This window comes from Vulpes lagopus, chromosome 14, assembly GCF_018345385.1.
Source record: "Vulpes lagopus strain Blue_001 chromosome 14, ASM1834538v1, whole genome shotgun sequence".
Lineage (NCBI taxonomy): Eukaryota > Metazoa > Chordata > Mammalia > Carnivora > Canidae > Vulpes > Vulpes lagopus.
In genome coordinates, this window is record NC_054837.1 from 12,035,412 (window position 1) to 12,062,809 (window position 27,398).

The window sequence follows — 27,398 nt, forward strand, 5'->3', positions numbered from 1 at the left end:
TACACGGGGGGCGGGGGCGGGGGGGCAGTACAGGCTTCTGTGCCTATCCAGTATAGTACTTGGCAGCTCCTGGCCCAGCTGTGTAGGTGTTGGTGGTCCTGTGCCTTGGGCAGCCCTGTGCAGCTCTTGGGCTTCTGTGAGTTGCCATTTCTCTCAGCCGTCAAGTTCTCTGCCTCTACTATGTTGCCTTTGGTGTGTGGCTTCTAATCTGCTTTGGTCTGAGAATCAGATTTTCAGGCTATTGCAACTGCATGTAGAGTACTCAGGAAGAAGCCCCAAGAAGGAATCTGGGAACGGGGTTTCTCAAATGGACCACCAATAGTAGGATGTCTATTTGTAGTGCAGAGTCCCAGATCTCCCAAATCAGAATCTCTGGGAGAGGCTCTGGAATCAGCAATTTGTGTGAGCTCTTTCACACTGGAGCATTGAAGAACTACAGGTTGGGGGCTAATATAGTTACTACTTCTGCTTTGAAGCCTTCTTGGCTTATCTCCATTCCTTTGATAGAGGGTAAGGGAGTTACTCTATCTCATTTCTTTTCCCATCAGGTTTTTCTTCATCTCACACTGTGTGGTTTCCCACCCTAGATTCATTTCTACATTCAGGAGGCCCACTGGTGCTGCCCCAGGTGTACTAGGGCCTAGGGACCCCCTAACACATCCACAAAACCCAGAAATGTCTCATAGAGCTGCTCAGCTTCACGCAACGACCCTGTTCACGATGAGAAGGAGCCAGGACAGCATAGTCAAAAGGCCCTCTTCCTGCTCCCAGCAACGTGGTACCTCTGCCAACAGAAAAAACTTCTCAGCAGAGGTTCTTGGGACCTATATAAGGCAGAATGACCACAGCAACTTGTTAGTGGAATACAGCCTTCTGGCCCAAGTGGGGACCACTCTGACTCCTATACATCCCATCAGGTCCAAGGCCACTTCGTCTTTAAAGACTAGCTTGCCCACTGCAGCTCTCTGATTATTCCCTTCTCTAAACTCCTGAGGTTCACAGAGTCTGAGGCAATTGTCATCATTATAACAGCTGATGTTTCAGGAGGTGCAATGTTCCAGACACTGTCCACACTCTCTACCCACATTCTCTCATGTGGTTTTCAAGACCCTGCGAAGTGGTACTAGTGTCTCATTTTACAGATGAGGAAACCGAGGTTTGGAGAGATGCAGTAACTTACTTAGTCTCACATGCTGGCAAGGGCCCCTGTTAGAATCTGAATCCAGCCATTTGCCTCCTATACCTGCCCTCTTAACTGCCACATACTGTCTGTAACCAAATACTTGGAGAAACACTGGGAATCAGAGGACCTGGTCCTTGTCCCAGTTCCACCTAGAGCCTGGGGCAGGTCATGCCCTGTTTCCTTAACTGGGAGAGAATGAAAGAGTTGGACCAGATCTCCAAGAACCCCTCTGCTCTAAGGCTCCTTGTCTTACTGGACCACCCTCATTCCTTCCTACACTGGGGTGACCTGAGGCATGTCATGTATGTGTCTAGGTCTAGATGGCCTCATTTCTCAACATGAATAAGTGCCTTCTATGACTTAATTTAGGGAACAAGAATGGCGATCCCATCAAGATCCTCCTTGTAGTCCATATGGCCCTCTTTTGTGCTGGACCCTGTGAGGGGCCTGCCATGTGTACCTGCTCTCTTGGTCTCACCAGCAAACTCACTCAACTCTCAGTGACTGGAGAGTATGCCAGAAGAAATTAATTATCAGCCCATTGTCACAAGCACAGAAGAGCAACACTTAAGAGAAGTGTGTGTGGGGGGCATTGGGAAGAAAGGTGAGGCCACATCGTCTCTATCTAACAGGTAAGGAACCACACTCAGGAGACAGAACATTCCTACCTCTTACAGGGAAGAAATGGCAGGGCTGAGATTTAAACCCAGATCCTCTTGGCCTCTTGGCCCCAGGCTTCCTGCCTTTCTCTCTTTCCACCAAGAAATGGTTATTTACATTTATATACCTGGTGTGGGCCCTCTGATCTGCATGCACACATCTCTCATGTCTAACCAAACCACATACTTCCTCAGGCTGGGCTCTCTCTGCAACTGGGCAGCAGGTATGGATACACAGGCCTGAAGGACCAGTAGGAGGACTAGGTGATGGTGGAGTTGAAAGAGGATTGAGTTCTACTCCCAGATTCTGGCTTGGCCAAGTGGGTGGAAGGAGGTGCTGATCAGAGAGGAAGAATGTGAGGAACTAGGGTTCAAGGGCATGGGTGTTTCAGGCCCATTCTAGCTTGTGAGCTGCCTTCTTCCACCAAATCACTCTGAGTCTTCTTCTCCCAGATCATCTCTGGAAGAGAGGAGGGCAGAAAGTAGAAAACTGAGGACAACACGTGACTGTGCCACATGACCTGATCCAGACAGGCCAGTGGCTGCCGCATCCAGCAACATCATGTAGGAAGCTGGCTCAGAAACATGGCAAAGAGGACTTTCTATCCAGGAATGTCAGAACAGCTTATTTTTGTTTACCTCCTGCTGGGTAGTAAGTGCTTTCATATACCTGTCTTATGGTCCTCCCCATCTCCCTAGCAGACAGTCTCCCATTTTATAAATGAAGAATGTTGATGCTTAAAGAGTAAAAGTTTGTCCTAGGGAAGGGAAGGTGAGAAATGAAAAGAAATGGGATTTTGGGGATACCTGGGTGAGCCTGGGTGGCTCAGCGGTTTAACGCCTGCCCTTGGCCCAGGGTGTGATCCTGGGGTCCTGGGATCGAGTCCCACATCAGGCTCCCTGCATGGAGCTTGCTTCTCCCTCTGCCTGTGTCTCTGACTCTCTCTCTCTCTCTCTGTGTCTCTCATGAGTAAATAAATAAAAAATGTTAAAAAAAAAAAAAGAGAGAGTGGCCAAATATGAAATTAATTAAATATTAAAAATAAATGTAGGGGATCCTTAGGCGGTTTGGCACCTGCCTTTGGCCCAGGGCACGATCTGGGGTCCCGGGATCGGGTCCCGCATTGGGCTCCCGGCATAGAGCCTGCTTCTCCCTCTGCCTGTGTCTCTGCCTCTCTCTCTCTCTATCATAAATGAATTAATAAAATCTTTAAAAAAATAAAAATAAAAATAAATGTAATATGGCTTACTATATGCTTATTAAAAAAAATGGGATTTTTATCAAGGACCTGTTCCTCACACCAGGAATCAACCCATGTGCTTTCACATATATGAACAGATCTAAAATCCCTACATACACGTGGAGCATACACAGCTCCAAATTACAATGAGGAAACAACCTCCATTAGGTAACTAAAGAACCCAGTGTGCAGAGATTCAGATGCAACACCCAGTGCCTGGCCCTTGAGTCCAGAGTTCATTCATTCACTCCATGTATTTAGCCAACCTCATTTCTCCAGCATCTACTATAATGCTGCACATTTAAGAACAAAGAGATCAACAAAATAGGCAACCTTCCATCATGCTAGCATAGCATGTAAATGTGCCAAGTGTTGCCAGGGAAGTACAAAGTTCTGTGGAAAGACTTGACAGGTAGCCTACCGTGCTTCTCTAGAGAAGCAACATGTGAGCGAAGAACAGGTGAGCAATGACCAGGAGTTAGCAAGGCAGAGTGGGCCTAGAGAGGAGGAATGTTCTAAGCAGATGGAACAACATGTGCAAAGGATCTGAGCTGCTGAAGAGTTTGTGATGTTCCAGTGGCTGAGGGAACAGCCCAGGACCAGATTGTGCATAGCTACATACATCTAAGATGTTTGAAGTTCAAGTCCCCAAAGAGGTCTAAATAAGTGGTGGGCACAAGCAGAGTGGTTTTTAAATAAAAACCTGCCAAGTGAAGGATGACTGGAGGAAAAGCAGAGACAGATTAGGGGCTCTCCTAGCCATGCAAGAGGAAGAGGAAGCTGAAGGGGGGGCTGGGTTGGGAGCAGCAGCAGAGGGCCCGGGAAGAAGTGGGTGGATTCATAAGCTATTGAGAAGGGAAATCAACAGGGCTTGTGTGGAGAGATGGAAGGGGAGGAAGTGACAGTATCTGTCAGGTCCCCTCTGTCCTGCAGCTCCTCACCCCTGCCACCAGCAGGTTAGGGCAGGTTGCTGAGGTTGAGGCACCATACTAAATCTTCTTCCTTTAAGAAGTGGGTTCTAAACCTTGGAGTCAATAGAGATTTTTCCTTTGATTTCTTTCTTTTTCTTTTTTCTTTTTTTTTTTTTAAGAATGCCATGATATCCGTGCACCACACTGGGCTCACCCACGAAGCAAGATTCACTCCAAAAGCACAAGCCTGCAGTTGCACATGGTACTATCTGCTCTGCTCACTAGGTCTGAAAGAAACTATTTTGCTCTTGCCCAAGGGCCTATGAGAAGACATCTTTCAGTAAATCCACAGCCAGACTCTCCAAGACGATGAATTCTATAGACGTCCTCACCTTCTGTGGCTGCCTCATTTGCCACTATGTCCCTGGCGATGGGGCCTGGCTGCCCAGCCAAGGAAGGGATCGCTGCTACCAGGAACTAGGCTGGGGCCAGAGATGCTGCATGTGGCACTTTATTCCTGCTTCTGATATGTACAGGTATATACAGTAGGTATGAGCCTATGGTACACTATTTCACAAAATTATCTTACATCCTGTGCACACTTTTGGGCGGGAAGCGTCAGACTGCTCCGAAATGCCCACAGCTGGTGGAGGGAAAGAATGCTCGCAGGGGCCACCCCCTCTCCAAGGACATTCATGGGGGCTGCTCACCCCTTTCCTCAGTACTGAGGTCTTTCCACGGACCATCTGGGCCTCCCACCTGTTCTCAGCACCAGTTTCTTCCTGAATCTTTCTCTTCGAGGGGAAGAACATTTGGGGGGATGGGGGAAAGAAGCAGCAGCAATGGCCCCCACTCACTGATGGTGGCATTGCCGCCTGCCCCCCAAAGCCTGACTGCCCTTATTGGACGTGGAGAGTGACAGCGGAATCCTCCCTGTGCATCAGACCCAGGTGCGGCCCGGCCTCACGGGGCACTGGCATGCATCTTCTCCAGGCAGCTCATCCAGAACGTGACCAGCCGGTTGTCGCGGTTGATGCAGAAGTCCGTGAAATCCCTGAGCAGCCGATCAGCAAACTTCTCATCCCCCGTGGCACTAGAACGCCATGTCTTGGTCAGCATGGTGTTGTAGGCCCAGTTGTAGCCAACACGCTCCTCACAGAACAAGTTCTGGTTGGTGGAACTGGTGGAGTTCCGCCGCCGCCGCTGCTGCCCGGAGAACTTGCGCCTGGAGTAAGGCAGCTGCAGGAACACTGTTCCTGAGGAGCAAGGGGAGGCCCTATGTTACTGCCTCCAGGAGGGCCCCCAGGGCGGCTGTGGAGGCTTTGCAGCCACAGGCTCCATCAAGGGGAAGATTCCCCTTGCACAGGCTCCCGCCGCAGGGACCCACCCTGCCCCACATTTTGCCTGGAGTGCCTCACCTGTAACATGGATATACTGAGGCTTGTTCTCAGCAGGGAAGTTAAAAGCAGAGGCAGAATATTTATCTTGCACAAATCCAAACCTAAGGGAAGGATAGGAAGACACATAGATTAGGGCCTTCTTAGCTAAAGCAACAAGAGGAGCAAATGTGGCTAAGAGGACTTTCGGACAGCCTGAGCTAGAGGGACCTGGAAAGATCTTTCAAGATAGAACATTCAGGGGGCACCTCGGTGGCCCAGTCCATTAAGTATCTGCCTTTGGCTCAGGTCATGATCTCAGGGACCTGGGATTGAGCCCCATATCGGGCTCCCTGCTCAGCGGGGAGTCTGCTTCTCTATCTCCATCTGTCTCTCTCTCAGTCCATGCTCTCTCTTTCTCCCTCTCTCCCAAATAAATAAAATCTTTTTTTTTTTTTTAAATGTATTCATGAGAGACACAGAGGCAGAGACATAAGCAGAGGGAGCCTCCCTCCCATAGGGAGCCCAACATGGGACTTGATCCCAGGACCCCGGGATCATGACCTGAGCCGAAGGCAGACACCCCATCACTGAGCCACCCAGGCACCCCTAAATAAAATCTTAAAAAAAAAAAAAAAAGACGGTATATTCAGGCTGCTCATTTTTGCCCTCACCAGACATCCTCCCACCCAGCCTCCCATTATCTGCAGGTGGCTGTGAGTCCTCTCGCCAGCTGCATTCCAGAATCAGCCCTGTCTCTGCCCATCACCCTTCCCTTCTGCATCCCCCTCCTATACCAGCTGTCCAGTCAGACTTTCCTTCTGGATGTTCTCGCTTTTGTCCCATCCCACACCTCTTCTCTGCCTCTCACTGGAATCCATGCCGCACTCTACATGGTATTGAGTGCCCACCCACATACCTGAGAGGTCCTTATCTTACTTCACCTTAGCCACACCTCTTTCCCTTATTTCTCCCAGCTAAGCACATAGTAGGTTCTTACAAAAGGCTCTGAATTGAATAGAATGAAATTATCTTAATTGAAATCCTTTCTTAAAGAGATGAGGAACACGAATCTGGGGCTCTCTGCTTCACTGTGTTCTGGAAATGGGCAGGAGGAGCCACTTTTCATCTATGACTTATTCGATTCTGCTTTTCATCTATGGTTTGTTCTATTCTGGGTTTTTCTATTTCCATCACACACATTTATTACAGCTCTACCTGCTAAGTGCTGAAAAGGATGTGTTAACAGATGTGGTTCCCGCCCTAAGTTGGAGAGTTTATGTAATGAAGACACCAATGTAGGCAGAACCAAAGGAGGTAAAACACCTGTTTCCTTTTGTTGCATCCTCTATATAAACTGCCATCTTTAGACTGGCATTCAATAATTATTTATCAAAGAATACATGAAGTCAAACATACAAATTAAATGGGTAAGCTAACGTGCACAGCAAGCTCCATCTCTATAGGCTGACTCTATCATGTGTAGGAATGGCTCTGGATATTATCCTTCTTCCCCTCTACTTTTTAACCAAGGCTGTTTATTTACTCAGCATGGATCAGCCTGACCAGCCTCATCTCTTCCTTATGTCACCAGGGAAGACCTTTAATTTTAAAATGGCAATTTAACCACATGGTGTTTGACCATCTCATTGTCCACTTGGGGAGCATTCAAGCCAGGACTACAGTGAAGGTGGGGGGAGGGGCACCCATCCCACCCAGACAAAGATGAAGGAGGAGCTGGGAAGCCCCAGCAAGGGGATCCAGAGAAGCTGGAACAGTTTTTCTTTTTATAAGATTTTATTTATTTGAGGGCACCTGGGTGGTTCAGTGGTTGAACATCTGCCTTCGTTTGGCTCAGGTCATGATCCCATGGTCCTGGGATCAAATCCTATATTGGGCTCCCCGCAGGGAGCCTGCTTCTCCTTCTGCCTGTATCTCTGCTTCTCTCTGTGTCTCTCGTGAATAAATAAGATATTTAAAAAAATCTTATTTATTGGACTAGTTTCTCTTTCTGAGATGAACCTTATGGGTGGGCTAATGTTTCATTTCAGAAATGAAAACAAACCCAGTTTGGGTTCGGTAACTGCTCACCTACGACAGTCACGGACACCCTCCCATGTTGCCCTCTTGTTAGGGGACAAACCTGTGTGCAATGGCTTCCTGGAAAAGGTGCATTCGATCCCAGTATGTTTCTGGCTCAAAGCCTGAAAGGAGAAAAAAAATAAGTGCCAGGCAGAGTGTGATCCCAAGGTTTGTAATTCTTCCTGGGTCTGACCTCTGTTCCTTTCACCTCTCTTGGCCAAACCTCCCCCTTGAGTCTAAGTGCTGCTTCTCCACACTACCTGCTTTTGAGAGACCAGCCTCCATCCCAAGGAACAACGGCGTATTCTCACTACACGTTCCCTAAAGCTCTATCAGGTCTAATGTAGAAAGGCACTAAACAGGAGTCCTCAGCAACCAGTGAGCTACCAGAACTTGATGTGAGACTCATTCTAATGATTTCCTATGCCAAAAGTGGAAAGGAACATAATATTAAAATACAAACAAAAGATAAGTATTAAATGCATGTTATCTGCTTTTAAGGAGAAGAGAAAAAAAAATTATTACCAATCTTCCATTTCCCTACAAGGAAAGACAATAGTATAAGTTCCATTTTAGGGGTGGGGAAACTGAAGCAAATAAATATAAAAATTATTTTTGGAAAAGTGATGGGCTGGGGAGGGCAGGGGAGCAGACAAGCACCCACATCATTGCTCTAGCCTCACTCCTTCTACAGAGCTGGTGTGAGGACCAAGAGCTGATGAGGAGGTGGAGGGCTGAGGCAGGCTGTCACAGCAACAGGCAACAGGCCAGGGCTGCTCTTGGGATTGAGGGCTGAGGAGGAGCAACCACACAAGATATCCTGAAGAACAGGGGCTCTCTGCTCTCTCTGCATTTGGAGTTTTTTATCTAGAATACATTTGAGGGCTCTAGGCAACTAAAGAGCAAAAAAGAAAAAACACTTTGGCTTTAACAGGTAAAAACACACAGTGGATTCCTTGTCAGATTTTTAAGATTTTGAATCCACTGTTATTGGAAGGGGAGGTAATAGGAAGAGAAGCACAGAAGCAAGAAAATCAATTTTTAGATTCAAGCCTTTATTCTTTTAAACTAGGACTCCTTTCTTCAGCCGTAACCATGGCAACCAACAGAGGATGATGGTCTTGAAGCCTGAGTTACAACAGGCAGGGAAAACCAGTAGCTCACGCAAAAATGTCCTCCAATGCCAGTCTTGCCAGCCATCCTGTGCTGTTACAGTGAAGGTGGAAAACCCCAGAAGAGTCTAGCTGGTGTGGGGGAAGTGTCTCTTGAGCATATTAAAAACAGCAGCATGAAGCAGTTGCCTGGATTGAAATAATCAGATACGAATATAATCATGTGGCTTTTCCAGACTGCATGGTCCTCTGTCAGCCATGGTGAGGTTAAACAAGAAGGGTATGTGTGTGTGTGTGTGTGTGTGTGTGTGTGTGTGTGTGAGAGAGAGAGAGAGAGAGAGAGAGAGAGAGAGAAGTACACTTTGTCAACTCTGAGGATCCTGTGATCTATGGCCTCCAGTGGTTCTGTGAAGCCCACTTGGAACCCCAACCATCAGTGAAAACATTGTGTCTATATAAAAATGTCTTCCAAGATGTAAACAAAGAAAGTCCGGATGGGCCTTTGGAATACAAGTTTGTACCCCAGGGGCAGCCTGTCACAGGAAAAGTGTGAGAATACTCAGTGTGGCCTCCCTGACCTAGCGAGACTTCTCACCCCCTGGGCTGCTTCTCTTCTATCTACCATGACATAAACTTAGACACGCACAGGAAGAAACCACCTCTCTCACACCAAAAGTTTTTCCTTTCATATTTATAATTTCTACATCTGAGAAACGCAAGGGCTACTGATGTATTGGCAGCAATTCTAACTTTCTGTTTTTAGAAAGGTCATTTGTGAGCTCACTGAGAACTGTATCGGAGGAGCTATTTAATTGCTCATCCCAATGAGCAGTTAATCGGTGATAAAAAGTTCCGTGCTGTGTGAAGTAAGACTTGTCCTTTGATCCGTCCCACACCTGCCCTCAGAGATCTGCTGGACTAGGGTGGAGCAGCAGGGGTCCCATCAGACTGACAGCCCTGTCCCAGGGGAAGGGCTGTCCTCTGAGGCCCCTCCTGCTCTGTCTTCCTTGAGATGCAGGACTCAAGCCACATGCAGTGTTCCAGGTGCTGACACACTACAGCTTGCACAATAGGCCGCTGTATCCTGTTTTGCTTTCAGTGTCTCCCTTTTTTAGCCTGTTTAGGTGAAACAGCAGATTCAAGCCTCCCATAAGGTTCAAATTCGCACAGTTAGGCTGGAGCACAGAAAGGAGAGTGTGGGGAGAATACCAGTAATGCTCGTGATTTACAGTACATCACACCCTCTCCCACCCACCATCTGTTCCAGGCCTCACAAGGGTCTTCATAAATTGCCAAGGCAGCTTTAAACTTTAACGTGCTCTCATTTGAGGAATAAGGAATTTAAGACGTTAAGTGACTTGTCTAAGGTTACCCGGCCACTAAGTGAAGAAGCAGCCTGGAACCCAGATCCTTTCGCCCCCTTGTCCAAAGGCTCCCTCTGTGCACTAGCCTGTGTGGATTCAAAACCTAGAGAGGTGGCCTTGGGGGAAGGGTCTTACTCATGGAGACAGAAAGTCCAGAGGGGGTGTCTCTTACTATCAAACAGGTGCTCACTGCCCTCCTTGAGCAGGCAGCTGGTGTTGAGTGGGATGAAGAGCTGGGCTCGAAGTGGATCGCCATACAGGTAACTGGGCAGCGCAAAGGGACCCTCCAGAACAGGGACCAATAAAAAGCCGCAGGAAGTGGCTTTGCGATGCCAACCCTGGACCTGGTGGGAAGCACAGAAACAGTGTCATCTCTAAGTGAATCAAGACAAGAGAAAACACTTCCAGGAGTGAAGAGGCCACTGTGGCGGCATACGTATTGATTGGCATGTTCATTTATTCATGTTCACTGGCTCCAAACCGGTTCTGGGCAGGAAATAGCACAGTTTAACCTTCTCTGACACATAAGAAAAACTGTGAGTTAAGCACACAGCTCCTCCTCATAGCCCAAGCTTCTGCAACTTCAGTGTTTCTTCTGGAAGGAAGCGACTGGAGAGTGCTATTTCTTGCCTCCATTTTAAATAGCCTTCTCATTCTATAGGATGTTGGAGGAAGGTCACAGGATATAAGTTAAGTCCTTCCAAATTTGTCCTTTATCAAAAATTTACTAAGCCCAAAGTATCAAATAGGAAAACAATCCACTCAGGCTGGCTGAAAGGGACATGATGCAGGGTGCAAAATGACCGTGGTGGCCTCTGGCCAAAGGCGATAAGCCTTGACCTGGTGTAATGAGAGCCACTCTCTGACAAACTCCCAAAGCTGTCTGTCTGAAGACTCAGAACAAAAGTTAACTGGGGCAGCAAGGCAAAACTCCCTAGTAGTACCATTTTCTTAGGGAACAGTAGAAATTTTCTATGTCTATACTTTTTTTTTATGTCTATACTTTTTGAACCATAAAACTACATACAAATAATATAGTTTAAAAAAAAACAAAAACTAATTTATGTGGCTCTAGAACACAGATGAGATTTGTGTCAAATGTTATTTCAAAAAATATAGTTTAAGCCATAACTTTACTTGAACAAATATAATTATGTTAAAAATTGAAAGGGATCACTCTTAGATTTTTTTCTTCAGAAACACTCAGAATAATAATACATCAACAACAAAAACCATGGTCTCTAACCAAAATAATTTTTCTTTCTTTTTTTTTTTAAGAATTTATTTATTCATAAGAGACATAGAGAGAGAGAGAGAGAGAGAGAGAGGGGCAGAGACACAGGCAGAGGGAGAAGCAGGGTCCATGCAGGGAGCCTGATGTGGGACTCAATCCCTGTACTCCAGGATCACAACCTGAGCTGAAGGCAGATGCTCAACTGCTGAGCCACCTCCCTCTTTTTTTTTTTTTTAAAGATTTTATTTTTTTAAAGGTTTTATTTATTTATTCATGAGAGACAGAGAGAGAGAGAGAAAGAGAGAAAGAGAGAGGGAGAGACACAGGCAGAGGGAGAAGCAGGCTCTATGCAGGGAACCTGACATGGGACTCGATACCGGGTCTCTAGGATCAGGCCCTGGGCTGAAGGTGGTGCTAAACCTCTGAGCCACCCAGGCTGCCCCTAAAGATTTTATTTTTTAAGTAATCTCTACCTCCAGCACAGGACCCAAACTCACAACCTTGAGATCAAGAGTTGTATGCTCTACTGACTGAGCCTGCCACGTGTCCCTGATCAAAATAATTTCTAAGTCTCTTTTTATTTTATGTAATATTTTAAAATACATCATATTTTAACATATAAATATGTACTATAATATTGTAAATACTACATATTATTAAAATTACATAATAAAATGTGACTTATAACAAATTTGGACACTACCTTAAGATAATCTACACTAGAGATTTCTAAAAACTTTTTTTTTTTGAGATTTCTAAAAACTTAACAAAATATCATCAACCCTTGAACACTGGGGGTTTGGGTCACCAAAACTCTGTGCAATCAAAGATCTGAATGTAACTTTCAACTCCCCAAAAACTTAACCAATAATAGCCTACCATTGGGTAGAAGCCTTATCAATAAGATAAATAGCTGATTAACATATATTTTGTATATTATGGGTATTACATAGTATATGCTTATAATATAATAAGCTAGAGAAAAGAAAACATTAAGAAAATTATAAGGAAAAGAAAATATATTTACAGTACTGTATTTACCAAAAAAAAAAAAAAAAAAAAAATCTGCATGTAAATGGATCCATGCAGTTCAAACCCATGTTGTTCAAAGGTCAAAACTGTAATGATAAAGGGATTAGCAGCTTTCAGTGGGTTTTACATGAATTGGTGTGAAAAGTATATTTTGAAAAGATAGTTGCTATATTCCCCTGAAGAGATACTCTTCCTCCTGCCAAACTGTGACTATATGTGTGTATCTCTGAATGTTATGGTTGGGTTGCTTGAGATAGAATTATCTGGTAGGGCTTCCAAGAAGAAGGCTTAGCCTCCTGGGTCAGAGGGTTAGTTCTGCCTGGAGAGTGGGCAAGCCAGTGTCCTCTGCAAGCTAAGCTGGACACATGGCTGGCTGTCTTTTCTTCTTTGTTTTTTTAAAGTAGGCTCTATGTCCAGCATGGACCCCAATGCAGGGCTTGAACTCAATGACCATGAGATCCAGACCTGAGCTGAGATCAAGAGTCAGCCACTTAACTGAGCCACCCAGGCATCCTGCTGGGCATCTTTTTTGATTTGGGTCTTAAGAATGTTCCAGTGTTCTGGGGTAGGGGTCCTTAGAGGCACTAATGCCATATAGAGGAAGACCGGGGCTGGGCAGAGACCCAGACACAACTCTTCCCCCGGATATCATGTCTTGTGGGACAAAACTAGGCCTCTGAGCTATGGATAGAAAAACAATACATTGCCAGGTGATGCTGTGCTCATTTTCCTTGGTCATCTCCTAGCTTTCTGTAAAGTCTTTCTGAACCCTCTGGCTTCTGTCGGCTCTGCGATGAGATGCTCGCACCAGTGTGTGGGAGGAGGGCAGGACTTCATTAAAGCCATAGAAAAACATTCTTCTGGGTTGAAAGGGTGAGTGTATAAAAGGAGTGGAAGACTGCAAAGATAGTTAAAGAGGGCACCTGGAAGATCCTGACTGCTTGGCTCAGAAGTGTTTGTTCTACAGACTTGGGACTGTGGATGGGGTGGCTGGGCTGGCTTCCCTGATTAGACAGCCTGGCCAGGCAGACTAGGAGGAGGAAAGACCAGCATAAGGCCAATTAAAAGACAGCTTCTCAGCTATGGCACTCATGACATCTAGGCTCGTTCTTTGTTGTAGAGGCTGTCCTATGTGATGCACCGTAGGATGACACACAGCATCCCTGGTGTCTACTCACTAGATTCCAGTGGCATCTTCTATTATTTGTGCCAGACAAAATTATTTCCACATATTACCAAATGCTCCCATGGGGGCAAAATTACACACTCCCTCTACCCCTGTTGAGAATTAGGGTTAAAAGCAGTGATGTTCACTGATAGGGGATTGGTTAAGTAAATAATGGTACAAATAGCAGAATATTGTGTAGCCCTTAAAAACGATGAAGCAAAACAAAAAGAAAAACACATCAATGAGGCAGACTTATTTATGCTGATTCTGAGGATATATAAGTAATAGGACAAAACACAACGCAAATACAGCTGACCCTTGAACAACATATATTTGAAACGCGGGAATCCACATACATGTGTGTGGTTTTTTTTTTTAAATAAACAGAGTACTATAAATGCATTCTCTCTCTCTCTTTTTTTCCCCTCATTAAGCTTTTGTTTTAATGGGTCTCAAAATTCTGTGACAGATTTTTGGTCAAGTTGTTTCCATTAAAAAGTACTGATTTTGGGGCAGCCCTGGTGGCTCAGCGGTTTAGCGCCACCTTCAGCCCAGGGCCTGATCCTGGAGTCCTGGGATCAAGTCCTGCATTGGGTTCCCTGCATGGAGCCTGCTTCTCCCTCTGCCTGTGTTCTCTGTGCCTTTCTCTCTCTCTCTCTCTGTGTGTTTCTCATAAATAAATAAAATCTTTAAAAAAAATAGTAGTAATTTTAAAAACTAATAACTTATAACTGCCACACACACACACACACACACACACACACAACAAATGGTCCACAAAACATTCTCCTTTCCTTCTAAGGTTTTACGATGCATTGTTATCATTAACCAGTCTTTTACTATTAAACTTAAATGGCCAATTGACACAAACAGTTCTGAGACCGTTCTTCCACCACTGATTAAGACTGGGGTGGCAGGTATTGGGGATAATATTCATTTAGCCTTCTGAGCTTTCTGGGTAGACTTGGTGACTTTGCCAGCTCCAGCTGCCTTCTTGTCCACTGCTTTGATGACACCCACAGCAACCGTCTGTCTCATGTCACGAACAGCAAAACAGCCTAGAGGAGGATAGTCAGAGAAGCTCTCAACACACATAGGTTTGCCAGGAACCATATCAACAACGGCAGCATCCCCAGATTTCAAGAACTTGGGACTATCTTCCAGCTTTTTTCCAGAACACGATCTATCTTCTCCTTCAGTTCAGCAAACTTGCAAGCAACGTGAGCTGTGTGACAATCCAGCACAGGTGCATATCCAGCACCGATTTGGCCTGGAGGTTCAGGATAACTACCTGAGCTGTGAAGCCAGCTGCTTCCATTGGTGGGTCATTTTTGCTGTCACCAGCCACACTGCCACAATGAATATCTTTGACAGATACGTTCTTGACATTGAAACCCACATTGTCCCCAGGAAGAGCCTCACTTCATGGTGCATTTCAACAGACTTTACTTCAGTTGTAACATTGACTGGAGCAAAGGTGACCACCATGCCAGGCTTAAGAACACCAGTCTCCACTTGACCACTGGGACAGTACCAATACCACCAAATTTGTAGATGTCCTGAAGAGGCAGACGCAAGGGCTTATCAGTTGGACGAGTTGGTGGCAGAATGCAATCCAGAGCTTCAAGCAGTGTGGTTCCATGGGCATTCCCATCTTTACGGGTGACTTTCCATCCCTTGAACCAAGGCATGTTAGCACTTGGCTCCAGCATGTTGTCACCATTCCAACCAGAAATAAGCACAAATGCTACTGTGTTGGGGTTGTAACCAATTTTCTTAATGTAGGTGTTGACTTCCTTAACAATTTCCTTGTATCTCTTCTGGCTGTAGGGTGGTTCAGTGGAATCCATTTTGTTAACACCAACAATTAGTTGTTTTACACCCAATGCGTAAGCTGGAAGGGTATGCTCACGGGTCTGCCCATTCTTGGAGATACCTGCTTCAAATTCACCAACACCAACAGCAACAATCAGGACAGCACAGTCAGCCTGAGATGTGCCTGTAATCATGTTTTTGATAAAGTCTCTGTGTCCTGGGGCATCAATGGTGCCACATAATACTTGCTGGCCTCGAATTTCCACAGGGAGATATCAATGGTGATACCATGTTCACGTTCAGCTTTCAGTTTATTCAAGACCCAGGCATACTTGAAGGAGCCTTTTCCCATCTCAGCAGCCTCTTTCTCAAATTTTTTGATATTTTTTTTGTCGATCCCACCACATCTGTATATCAGATGGTCAGTAGTGGTAGACGTGCCCAAATCTACGTGTCCAATGACGATGATGTTGATGTGAGTCTTTTCCTTTCCCATTTTGGTTTAGGGTTAGCAGTGGTTTTCACAACACCTGTGTTCTGGCGACAAACCCGTTGTGAAAAAGGGCATTGGCTCTTCTGTATGATTTCCTTAATAACATTTTTCCTCTCTAGCTCACTTTATTGTAAGAACACAGTATATAATACATAGAGCATACAAAATACATGTTAATTGACTGTTTATCAGTCAGCCTTATCATTAAGGCTTCAGGTTAAGTTTTTGGGAAGTCAAAGGCTATACTTGGGGACCAGTCACTAGGGTGGCTCAGTGGTTGAGCATCTCCCTTTGGCCCAGACCTTGATCCTGGGGTCCTGGGATTGAGTCCCACATCAGGCCCCCCGAAGGAAGCCTGCTTCTCCCTCTGCCTGTGTCTCTGCTTCTCTCTCTCTGTGTCTTTCATGAATAAATAAATAAAATCTTTAAAAAAAATAAAAAAGCTATACTTGGAGTTTTGACTGTACAGAGTCTGCATCCCTAACCCCTCTGTTGTTTGTTAACTATGTATTCCAAGCTACCATAACTGTTAAAAAAAAAAAAGTAACAAAGCTTTATATATGCATACAATCTCTCTGCAAGTACACTCAACAAAGTGGTAGGGTGGTTGCTTTTATTTATTAATTGATTAAAAAAATGTTTTTAAGGTAATCTCTATACCCAGTGTGGGGCTCAAACCCATGACCCTGTGATCAAGAGTTACATGTTCTACTGACTGAGCCAGCCAGGTGCTCTAGGAGGTTGCTTATATCTTTCGTATTTTTTTTTCAAATTTTTATTTAAATTCTAGTTAGTTAACATATAGTGTAATATTGGCTTCGGGAGGAGAATTTAGTGATTCATCACTTACATATAATACCCAGTGCTCAACACAAGTGCCCTCCTGAATATACCCATCACCCATTTAGCCCAACCCCACCTACCTCCAGGTGGTTTTTGTTTTTTTTTTTAAAGATTTTATTTATTCATTCATGAGAGAGAGAGAGAGAGAGAGAGAGAGAGGCAGAGACACAAGCAGAGGGAGAAGCAAGCTCCATGTGGGGAGCCCGATGAGGGACTCAATCCTGGGTCTCCAGGATCACGCCCTGGGCCGAAGGCAGGCGCTAAACCACTGAGCCACCCAGGGATCTCCAAGGTGGTTGTTTTTAGATGGAGGTCCCAGGAATAGGGTATGGTTGGGAGAGGGACTTACTTTTCACTAGAGACCAGTGATTTTCAACTCGGGGCAATACTCCTCTTCCCTGGGGACATGTAGCAATATCTGGAGACATTTTTGGTTGTTACAAGGCAGGTGTGCTACTGGCCTTTAGGGTAGAGGCCACTGATGTTGCCCAACATCCTACAATGCACAGGACAGTGCCCCCAGAACACAGAATTATCTGTCCCTAGATGTCAAGAGTACCAAGGTTGAGAAACCCTAATCTATCCCCTTTTCAACTGTTTGAATTTTTTTTTACTGTGTTTAAATTTTTCTACAAGGCTATTCCAAATAGTCGAGGTGAAAGGTAATCGGAGTGTGACATGAATCTCTACCAAGCATCCATTGGCCCCTCTGCAAGGTGAGCCGAGGCCCCAACCACAACATGAGGAGGCTCTTACCATCTCGAAGAGGACCGCAGCAGTCACAGCCATCCAGTGGAGCTTGATCTCAAAAGCTGCATTCAGGGAGAAATTGCCATGATAATAACAGCTGCACCACTCCAGCCGGTCTGTGCGGTTGTTCACGTCCACATCCAGGGTCACAGTCCTCTGCTCTGGGACAGTGGCAGCTATGTCAGCATGATGGAGAGGCCCCAGGAGAGAGAGGGAAAAGAAGGGGTGGGATGAAGTGGAAGAACAAACAACTAGGCAAACAGATATAAAATTGCAGAATTACCTACTGGAAAATCACAGATCCTAGAAGCTTCATGAAAATATCTAGTCTGGGGGTCAGCCAACTTTTCCTATAAAGGGCCAGATAATAGGTTGGGTTTTAAAGGCTAATGTGGTCTCTGTTTCAGTTACTCAACCCTGCCACTATAGTGCACAAGCAGCCAGAGATATTATGTAAATAATATAGGCTGGGCAGTGTTCCAGTATAACTTTATTTACAAAAACAGAAGGATTTTTAGGGCAGTAAAACTATTCTGTATGATACTATAATGGTGGATACACGTCATTATACATATGTCAAAACCAAAAATGTACAACACCAAGAGTGAACTCCTAGGGACTGGGGTGATGGCTTGTGAATGTAGGTTCATCGATGGTAACAAATGGCCCACTCTGGTGCAGGGCATGGATGGTAGGGGAGGTGGCGTGTGTATTTGGGCAAGGAGTATGTGAAAACTCTATATACTTTCCACTCAATTTTGCTGTGAACCTAAAAGTGCTTTAAAGATAAGGTTTATTATAAAAGAAACAGATGGTGGTCCAGATTTGGCTGGTTAAGCCATAGTTTGCCTCCCTCTAATCTGATCCAACTCCTTAATTTACAGATGAGGAAACAGCAGCCCTTGGAGGAAAAATGCCTTGACCAAAATCAGAGTTGGAACCTCAGCCAAGTTGAACCCCAGATCTTCCCCCTCCAGTGACTCTCAAAGGGACACCATAGGACAGACAGCCCAGACCACAGTGAGGAGGAAGTCTTGCTTTTCTGGTTTCAACCCAGGAAGACAGTAATTCTATAATTTTTCTCAAGAAATGAAACATCATAATGAAGCTCAACACCCTGATCCATCAACTATTTGTGGCTCAGATTCTAGGTTGGTATCAAACTACTAGCTCATCCTATCTGGATCTCCTGCTCAGAAATCCTACTCAACCCAAGACAGGGATGTTTTAAGGACAAGTCAATCAGGTTCCTGACCAGACTAAAGGCCTGAAACAGGCTCAGAGGTAATGGAAAGATCAGGTTCCACTCTGCCTAACTGGGCAGAGCCAGATGTAGGGTTCCTCAAACTATTATCAGCTCCTCATTCTCCCCTACCCCCATGAATCCAAAGGTATCTCTTTATCTGAAGCTGTCAGCTTACATCTGGGTTTTACAGGTAGAAGCCCTGAATGGCTTTTATCACTGAGAAGGATGAAATGGCTCTTGAGTCAGCAATTTTAGTGAATTTCTGTTAGACGGCAGGGAGCTACAGCCAGGACGCTGAATGGCACCTGGGTGGACTGATATTCAGCTGCTGGGTATATAGCTTATCATTCTCTCAAAACCAGAACATGCAAAAATGGGAAACATTCTTTTTCTGGAGCTGGAAGATCTAAGTTCTGCCATTTAGCCACGTGCCCCTGAGAACACTGCTTCAGCTCTCATTTCCGTTCCTTGTGTGCAAACCGAGAGGTGCCTGCCCAGCTGCTTCATGGATGAGGGGTAAGGACCAAGTAAAACATGGCTGCCAGGAGGTCCCAGACTCCCCCTCTCACCTTCTCCTTTAGCCACCCCAGTTAAAACTCCCGTCATTCCTTCTTCCCCATTTAAGCTACAATTTCACCAATGTTCAATCTGAGGCCTGTCCATGACTCCCACAGATACTACTCAGCTGTCTGTGACACTTTGGGCTAAGGGAGACAGTGGCACCAATGCTAAAACTCTCATCAAAGTTAGTTTCTGCCTCTGCCTGGCGTTCCTGATTAATGGCCTTTGACTGTATAGCCCCAGTCAAAGAAAGCAAGCTTAATTCTTGGTCTTGGACAGTGTATTCCTCCCCGGGGGAAAAGCCCAGGTCACAAAAGAAAGGACACTTGATGAACATCAGCAGTGATCTTGCACATCTCTTCTCTCCCATCTGTCATATTCAGTTCACAACAGGCTGGTCTGAGGAAGCGTCCTTTTCAGCCAAATGGTGAGAGGTTCAAGATAACACTGGCTTTCACTACTTCAGGGGTGAGATTTGAGAGTATGGACACAGTCAGTAGGCTAACAATGTTGACAAGGGTGTAAGGCCCCAGCTGGGGAAAAAAAAAAAAAAAAAAGGCCCCAGCTGAGCTGCAGCTTTCAATAAGTTCTCCGAATCACTCCTTAGTCGCCTAAGAACAGATTTAATCCACTTGGGACAGTGAGATACAGTGAGTCCCAGTAAAAAGAGACAAACTCAGAAGAGCAGCAGGCTGAGTGTCCTTCACCCAGGTCACAGCGAGGGGCCTCACAGTGTGCTGGGAAGGGGATCAGTGTTGCTGAAGGAGAGAGACTGCAGTCTCCCGTAGGGTACCAGAGATCACTGTTAGCAACTGGAGCTCCCTGACAATGGAAAGAGTAGTCATAGGAATGAGTGCCCTGTTGGTGGGAGTTTTCAAGGAGCAGCTGCTCCTTGAAAATGTTCATGCATCAAGGTTTGGACCAAGGTGCTTGGCAGCCTCTGAACCTGAGATCCAAGTGGGGTTATCAAGAAAAGGCTGAGAAGTAACAGTGGGTGTGTGAATGGGCTTAAGGATGTGGTGCTGTGGGTCTCATATGTCCCTGTAGCTTCACAGCTCTGTGACCCAGGATGACATCAATGGAGAAGTAGGAGCCACCATGGGCCAGGGTAGACAGGACTGTGTTGCACCATCAGGAATATTAAAACAGGTTCTGGCTGGGAAAAACTGATTCCTAATTGAGAATCAGGAATGTTTAAAAAGAGACATGTCGAAACAAACAAAAAAGATCATAAATGACACATAGGCCTTCTTCTCCCTATAAATCATGTTAATTTTTTTCTGAGGCAAAACAACAACAACAACAACAACACTGAGGACAGCCCGATTCAAAGATAACTCATTTTTCTCACTTAAGTAAATGACACAGCACAAGTCTACACTCTAATCTGAAAAACAAAACAAAACAAAACAAAACTGGGAAGAAGTAGCTCATATCCTAACACAGAGGTCTGGGTCTGAGGGATGTTGCTGGATAGAATTAGCAGTGATAATGCCCTGTTGGGTTTACAAGGATAAGAAACCTACTTCCTGTGGGAGGGGTGATGGGAAAAGAAGCAGATGAGTGAAATTGCACAATTGTGGGAGCCAACTGGAAAGCTAATAAGAGGATATTTTCAAGAAAATACTCAGACAAGTAAGATTCTGTCTGGTTTGAGAATCAGTGTTGACCCCTTAATGCCCATGTGCAGACCCCAAGTGAAGAACACCTGCTTAATAAACTACCTGCTGAAGACATAAATCCTCCCTTCTCCCTTACTCTCCCTGTTTTAGACAGATGACTTATTTTTCCACATGCTGCTCCTCTTTAAGTGCAATTTTCTGAAGTAATTAAGAATCAAAGCTAAATTGAGGGGATCCCTGGGTGGCTCAGTGGTTTGCCACCTGCCTTTGGCCCAGGGCGTGATCCTGGAGTCCCAGGATTGAATCCCACATCAGGCTCCCTGCATGGAGCCTGCTTCTCCCTCTGCCTATGTCTCTGCCCCTCTCTCTTTCTCTCTCTGTGTGTGTCTCTCATGAATAAATAAAGAAAATCTTAAAAAAAAAAAAAAAGCTAAATTGAAACAATATGAATCTCCCCTTGGGCTTTGAATTACGGCAGCCAGGAAAGGGTTTTACCAGCCTGTGGAAGGAGGAGACTTTGGAAATGAGAATGTGCATACAGAAATTGTCAAGATAGCCTCCAGAACCAGGATGATGACACAAGGGGGACAGTGCCTAAGCATTTTCCAGAAGCAGTAACTTGAGCCCAGGAGTAAGTGGGGACACTGGGCACTGGGTGTTGGTGGGGGGTGGTGTGCAACTGGTAACTAGCAGTTAGGGAAGTAGGTGGCCTCTTGGTTTCCAAAGGACTTCAAGGAAGTACAGAGTTAGAAATTCAACACAAGGAAGAAGGTAAGTCGTGACTACCTGGGGGAAAGAGGAGCCACTCTCTTCACAGTTTTGTCTTCTCCGTGCCCCCCTCAGTTCTCACACACAGTGCTAGAGCATGCTGGGGTGAGGGTATAAGGCGAGGTCAAAGCCACATCTGGATCCAAGTGAATCTGAGGATCTGGAAACTGTGATGACTATTAACATTCCCATTCTACTAGCTAGAATTCCAATTAGCTGGGCGTTTCCAAGCAAACTAAGTGAAAAGTAGAATTTCCCTAGACTTTGGTCTATGTTACATTTCCTTCCTTCCTTCTAGAGGGTTTTTAGGATCTCTCCAACCTGCCATTAAGATAAATCTCATGACACCTTGCCTAGAGCATGCACTGTCTAAAGACAGTTTACATCCCAACCCATCAGTCCAGTCCTTGAGAGCAGAGGTCCCATTTCCTATCAGAGGTCACCACCATTCAGTAAGTGGGTGTTCACCCCAATCTTGGAGCTGTAGGAATCAAGGTAAGGAGGGAAGACTCCCAGTTTACAACCCTCAATGTGGTAAGTACATTTGCAGAGGGCAGAGGGAAGATTCACGCTCAATATCAGAGTTTGAAATGGATAACCTAACCTCTGAGACTCCTTCCTTTTCTGAGATCCTAGGACACTAAGGTCCTGGGAAGGCTTCAGGTAGGCACTTAGCCAGCAGTGAGCACCAGCTCACCTCCCCTGTAGTCTGGATTCTTCTTGGGAAAAGTGGCCACATTGTCTATTCTCTCCTATTTGTGCAGGTTTAGCACTGGGCCTTATTTGAGAGCTGATGACCATTGTTTATTGGTTGGGACAATATGAGTTATTGTCCACTTAGTGGGAGCTAGCACAGGAGCCCACCATACAGACCGAGTACCAGTATGACAGCCTCAGGAGCTCCAATCCTGGCCCACATGGCACTGTTCCCTTGGCTAACTGCCACTCTCCCTCGGCCCCCGACCAATGCATCCCCAGCCCCATCTGGGTCAAGCATCTACCTAAAAGTGCAGCTGCCTGGCTCCGTCCTCCAAAGCTGCGGCTGAAGGAGCTGTGCCTGCTGGCATAGGAGGCTGGCCGGCTGGGCAGCCAGGGCAAGAGGAAAGCAGGGATCTCGGAGTGCAACAGCTCTTCGGCCACAAAGGCCACCTCAAACCACTTGCGCTGGAAGCTGGCGAAGTCCTCCCCCGCTGTTGTGTGCCAGGTGGTGGGCTGCTGCATGGCCACTGGGAAAAGCCAAGGGGAGAGAAAGTGCCCTCAGTACAAACACTTATTTTCTTACTGATGCAAGGCTGCACCTTGAAAATGCTATGCTAAGTGAAAGAAGTCATACACAAAAGACCACATGATACATGATGCCACTTAAATGAAATGTCCAGAATTGGCCAATCCTTAGAGACAGAAGGCAGATCGGTGGTGGTCAGGGGCAGTGGGGAGGAGGAGTTTGGCAGTGACTGTTAATGGGCACCAGAGTTCCTTTCAGGGTGTACTTACCACGATTTGGACCCTGAACAGAGGTGGTGGTGTTTGCACAACACCAGGAACGTACTAAATGCCAGTGAAGTGTTCACATTAGAATAGTTCATTTTATGTTACGTGAACTATCCTTCAATTAAACAAGATTTTTTTATCCTCAGTTTCATACCTCTAATTTTGGAGCTGATAATAGTAACCAGGTTTTTTTTTTTTTTTCCTATTTGAAGGTAAAATAGGTATCTATTAGTCCAAGTGAGAATTTAAGGGGAGAGGCAGCAACAGACACACCTATGGCTACCAGAAAAAGTCTGCTCGGATCCACTTCTACATATTCTTGGATAAAGGAGCATAGCAAGGGGCCACTAGCTGCTTCATCTGATATATGTATGATTCCCGAAACCTAGAGGCTGAGAAGCCATTTGTCTGCAGGATGGGTGTCACTTCCAGCCAAGGTCCCTGTGGGTTCTGAGTGGACTGGAGATACAGGTCTGAATCCTGGGTGACTCCAGCACTGTGAGCCAGCTCTGACCTTGCTGGATATTGGTCTCCTCTTGGGAATTGTGCTTTCTCATTAAAAGAAAAAGAAAGTTAAAATGTATCTCAGAAAACTTGCTAGGATTTGATAGCCTTTCTGGGTTAAGAAATGGAGCCTAGGGCTCCTGGGTGGCTCAGTTGGTTGAATGTCTGCCTTTGGCTCAGGTCATGATGCAGGAGTCCCAGGGATCAAGCTTAACATTGGGCTTTGTGCTCAGCAGGAAGCCTTGCTCCCCCTCTCCCTTGCCGCTCCCCCAGCTTTTGCTTTCTTCTCTCTCCCAAATAAAGAAAGGAAAGGAAAGGAAAGGAAAGGAAAGGAAAGGAAAGGAAAGGAAAGGAAAGGAAAAAAAGAAAAGAAATAAAAGACAGAAAGGACAAAGAAATGGAGCCTAGCAAGTAAAAAGTGCTGTAAGTTACAGATCACAGCCTGTTAGCTTATACTCAGAGCCACCTGCACTGGATGGGGGTGGGGGAGGAGCACTATAATTAAAAATAGCAACTAAAAAATGGCCCATGGGAATTTCCTCACACCAGATCCCTTGGCCTCTTTTAGGCTTATCTTCCATCCACACTGTTCTGACCAAGAACATACCATAGCTTTAGGAAATACTCGTCACTCCAGTTATGCTTAAATTAAGTACAAATGCTCAGGAAGTTGACAGATCTGTCTACTTAGAATACAAAGTCACCCCAGGAACTCAAGAAGAACCATCATTTGAAAAAGCAAGCCACCATGAAAAACCCTTGCCCCTGTGGGTAACAGCATAAGCCTCATCTCTGACCTCGGTCAGGTTCTTTGTCCATGACTATCTTGTAGAAATAGAAACCATAGATGAAGGTCCGCCAGACTTCACCAGATGCGTGTGTGATGAGTTGCTCTTCCAGCATTTTCTAGAAGGAGAGACATTGAAACTCTGAAATTCCTGTGGAGGGACATCTTAGAGGTGCAGTCCTTAGTTCACTAGAGTCAAGGAAGTGATGGGAACATTGAGAAGACCCCATCAGTCATGATGACTGCTCTACAATGTTATTCCTGATGTAAATTATATTACACAATGTAAATGCATATTACAGGGTCATCAATTATTTCAAACATATGGCAAAGTATAAAGAATATCCAGGTATACCACTATGCAAATTCAACAAACTTAACGTTTTGCTATACTGACTTCAGATCTTTTTATTAAAAAAAAAAAAAAAAAGTATCCTGTGGACTCTTCCATGCCCCATTCCTCTTCCTCTCTCACCAGAAATAAATGGTTAGTGTGATATTATTCTCAAGCATGTTTTTAAAATTTTATTATACACACACATACTGATAAAGAATAGGAAGTATTTTTGTGAGATTTTAAATTTTAAATAAAGGGTGTAATACAATTATCATTTTGTACACTGGATTTTCAGTGAACATCATGCTTTGAACATTTGTCCATGTTGATATGTGTACCTCCAGCTCATTCATTTTAACTGCCGTAAAAGCATTCCATTGTGTGAACAAGGAAATCTGATTCACAGGGAGATGGGAGTATAAGTAATAGGGCAAAGGCCATGCAAAACTGTCTACTGAGACCCTCAAAGAGAGAACAGAGGATCCCATGCTTATCCAAATTAGTTACTGGTTTTACATTTCAGGGATGACAAACCAGCTGTCAGCAAATGGTACTGATTTCCAGTGGGGGCCTCTGGACCGGATGGTGTAAACCACATCAGTCAACTTGATCTTTCCTATTCTTCTCTCCAGTTTAATTCCAGTTCTGAACAGTGTCACTAAATTCAGCAAGTGTTTGCTAAGTGCCGACCATGTGCCAAACAGTATGGTGATATGGAAATGGGATAATAAGAGGTAGCCTAGTCCTCAAGGAGCCCAGTCAAGGTGGGAGACAAATGCAATGAGATAAGCAGAATTGTCCTTCCATTGTGCTAAGCGTGGTCTCACCTGCATGATGTCGATAGCCATTGCCTGGGTCTGGACACCCTCCACGTTATTCACCAGCCAGTGCACCACCTCTGCACTGATGAAGCAGCATGGTGAGAGGCCCTTCTGTTCTGAGAGCAGCTGGACCCCTGTCCTGAATGCAATGTGGCAGGCAGGGAGCAGGGTAAGTGTGCACAGTGGCAACAAGCAGAAAGAGAACATGAAAAAGAAGGGACTCCCACTAAAGCATTTAATCTCTGAAGTAAGGCTCTGCATGGTACAATTTCTCTACCCTATTTCTAAACCCACAGAAACCTGCAAGACAGGACAAAGGAAGGTGTTATAGGGGGAAAAGGAGAAGAGGAAGGAAGAAAGATCTGACACTTAAGAGAATTACCTATAGTTGTTGAGCATTATACTAGATCATTTACGTAATTATTTCATTTGATCCTTACATCAAACCTATGACTTGGCCACAAGTATTCCATTTTACAAACAAGGTAACAGAGGCTCAGAGAGGGCAAGTAACTTATACAGGGTCTCACAGTTGGTGAGCAATACAGCCAGGTATGAATCCACCAAATCATACTACCTGAGCATCCCTGTGACTCAGGGCTATGAGATCCTCCCGCCCTTGTACTCCCGCTCATGACAAACCACTTACGAGGGGTGCTTCATGGCTTCCAGGATCTCTGTCAAGGTGGAGGATGAGGTTAAAGAGCTTGCTGCCAGCTGCTGAGAGCTGTAAACAGAGTGTTCAGTCAGCAAAGCAAGGGGGGACACGCATGATCAAGAGCATGAACCTTAGGAACTACCATTTTTAGTTCTTACACAGCTAGAGGCCAAGGATGACATTGATACTGAACGTGTTTAAGCAAATGCTAGACAGCTACATCCTATGGATATCTAACATGGGGTTTCCTACTTCCAAAAGCATACACATTAAGATAAAAAAAAAGAATCAAAGTGATTTTGTATCCAAACTTGGACACATCTTAATAAGCATCTCCCCTTCTAATAACGCCTCAACCACTTTATATAAGTATCTCTGCTTTTACTAACATTTCAACAACTTCCAAGAGATCTCTCTGGACTGCTCTGGTGTTACCCGCAAGGCCTTCCCCACCATTAACCTCACCAGAAAACGCTAGGTAATCTGAGTAAAAGCACCAGAGACAGAATTCCAGTATCATCACTTACCAGCTGGGGGATGATACTGTTTCTATCCTTCAGGGTTGTTGCGATAAATGTGTATAAAATACCAAGAGAAGGGCTGATACCCACAAAGTCCCAAATGGTAAACAGTACTGAACATAATAATATCAACCTTTTGAAACTCAGAGAAGGGGATCCCTGGGTGGCTCAGCGGTTTAGTGCCTGCCTTTGGCCCAGGGCATGATCCTGGAGTCCCGGGATCGAGTCCTGCATCGGGCTCCTGGCATGGAGCCTGCTTCTCCCTCCTCCTGTGTCTCTGCCTCTCTCTCTTTCTTTCTTTCTCTCTCTCTCTCTCATAAATAAATAAATAAATAAATAAATAAATAAACAAACAAATAAATAAATCTTAAAAAAAAAAGAAAGAAAGAAAGAAAAAGAAACTCAGAGAAGCTAAAGTAACAAGTGATGGTTAAAGACCTTAGAAGTGTCAGGATCTGGATTTGAATCTAGGTGTGCCTGTTTCCAGAGTCCAGACCTTTCTACTACCTGTTGCCTGAGTTCTTCTTCAGTGGTCTGACAATACCTTTAAACATGTGTAATACTCAGCAGCTGAGCCCAGATCACTAGGCATGGGATACTCATAGTCACCCAATACACTAAATCTGGGGCTTTATTCTAGAAGCTCCTCACGTCCATAAAACTTCTCTCTTTCCTCAGTTTCAGGCTCCTCTTCTTATTTGGAGGGTCCAGGACTCAGTGGAGCATTTCAGAATCTCAGGTTTAAAAAGGCCTGTGAGGGATCCCTGGGTGGCGCAGTGGTTTGGCGCCTGCCTTTGGCCCAGGGCGCGATCCTGGAGA

The 27,398-nt window shown here is 45.2% G+C and overlaps 1 protein-coding gene across 8 annotated transcripts in view; it reads right to left on the reverse strand.

The window, feature by feature from the left end:
* Positions 1 to 4,489: 4,489 nt before the first annotated feature.
* Positions 4,490 to 27,398, reverse strand: part of DEPDC5 (DEP domain containing 5, GATOR1 subcomplex subunit) — a 128,459-nt gene continuing 105,550 nt past the window's right edge. For all 8 annotated transcript variants that reach the window (XM_041729006.1, XM_041729011.1, XM_041729013.1 and 5 more), the window contains 9 exons: positions 26,050 to 26,127; positions 25,407 to 25,539; positions 24,253 to 24,361; positions 22,462 to 22,686; positions 17,270 to 17,439; positions 10,101 to 10,272; positions 7,514 to 7,574; positions 5,413 to 5,495; positions 4,490 to 5,250 (listed from right to left, as the gene is read on the reverse strand). In XM_041729006.1, coding sequence (XP_041584940.1) covers positions 4,958 to 5,250; positions 5,413 to 5,495; positions 7,514 to 7,574; positions 10,101 to 10,272; positions 17,270 to 17,439; positions 22,462 to 22,686; positions 24,253 to 24,361; positions 25,407 to 25,539; positions 26,050 to 26,127 — 1,324 coding nt within the window. In that variant the 3' untranslated portion in view covers positions 4,490 to 4,957. The remainder of the gene's footprint in view (positions 5,251 to 5,412; positions 5,496 to 7,513; positions 7,575 to 10,100; positions 10,273 to 17,269; positions 17,440 to 22,461; positions 22,687 to 24,252; positions 24,362 to 25,406; positions 25,540 to 26,049; positions 26,128 to 27,398) is intronic.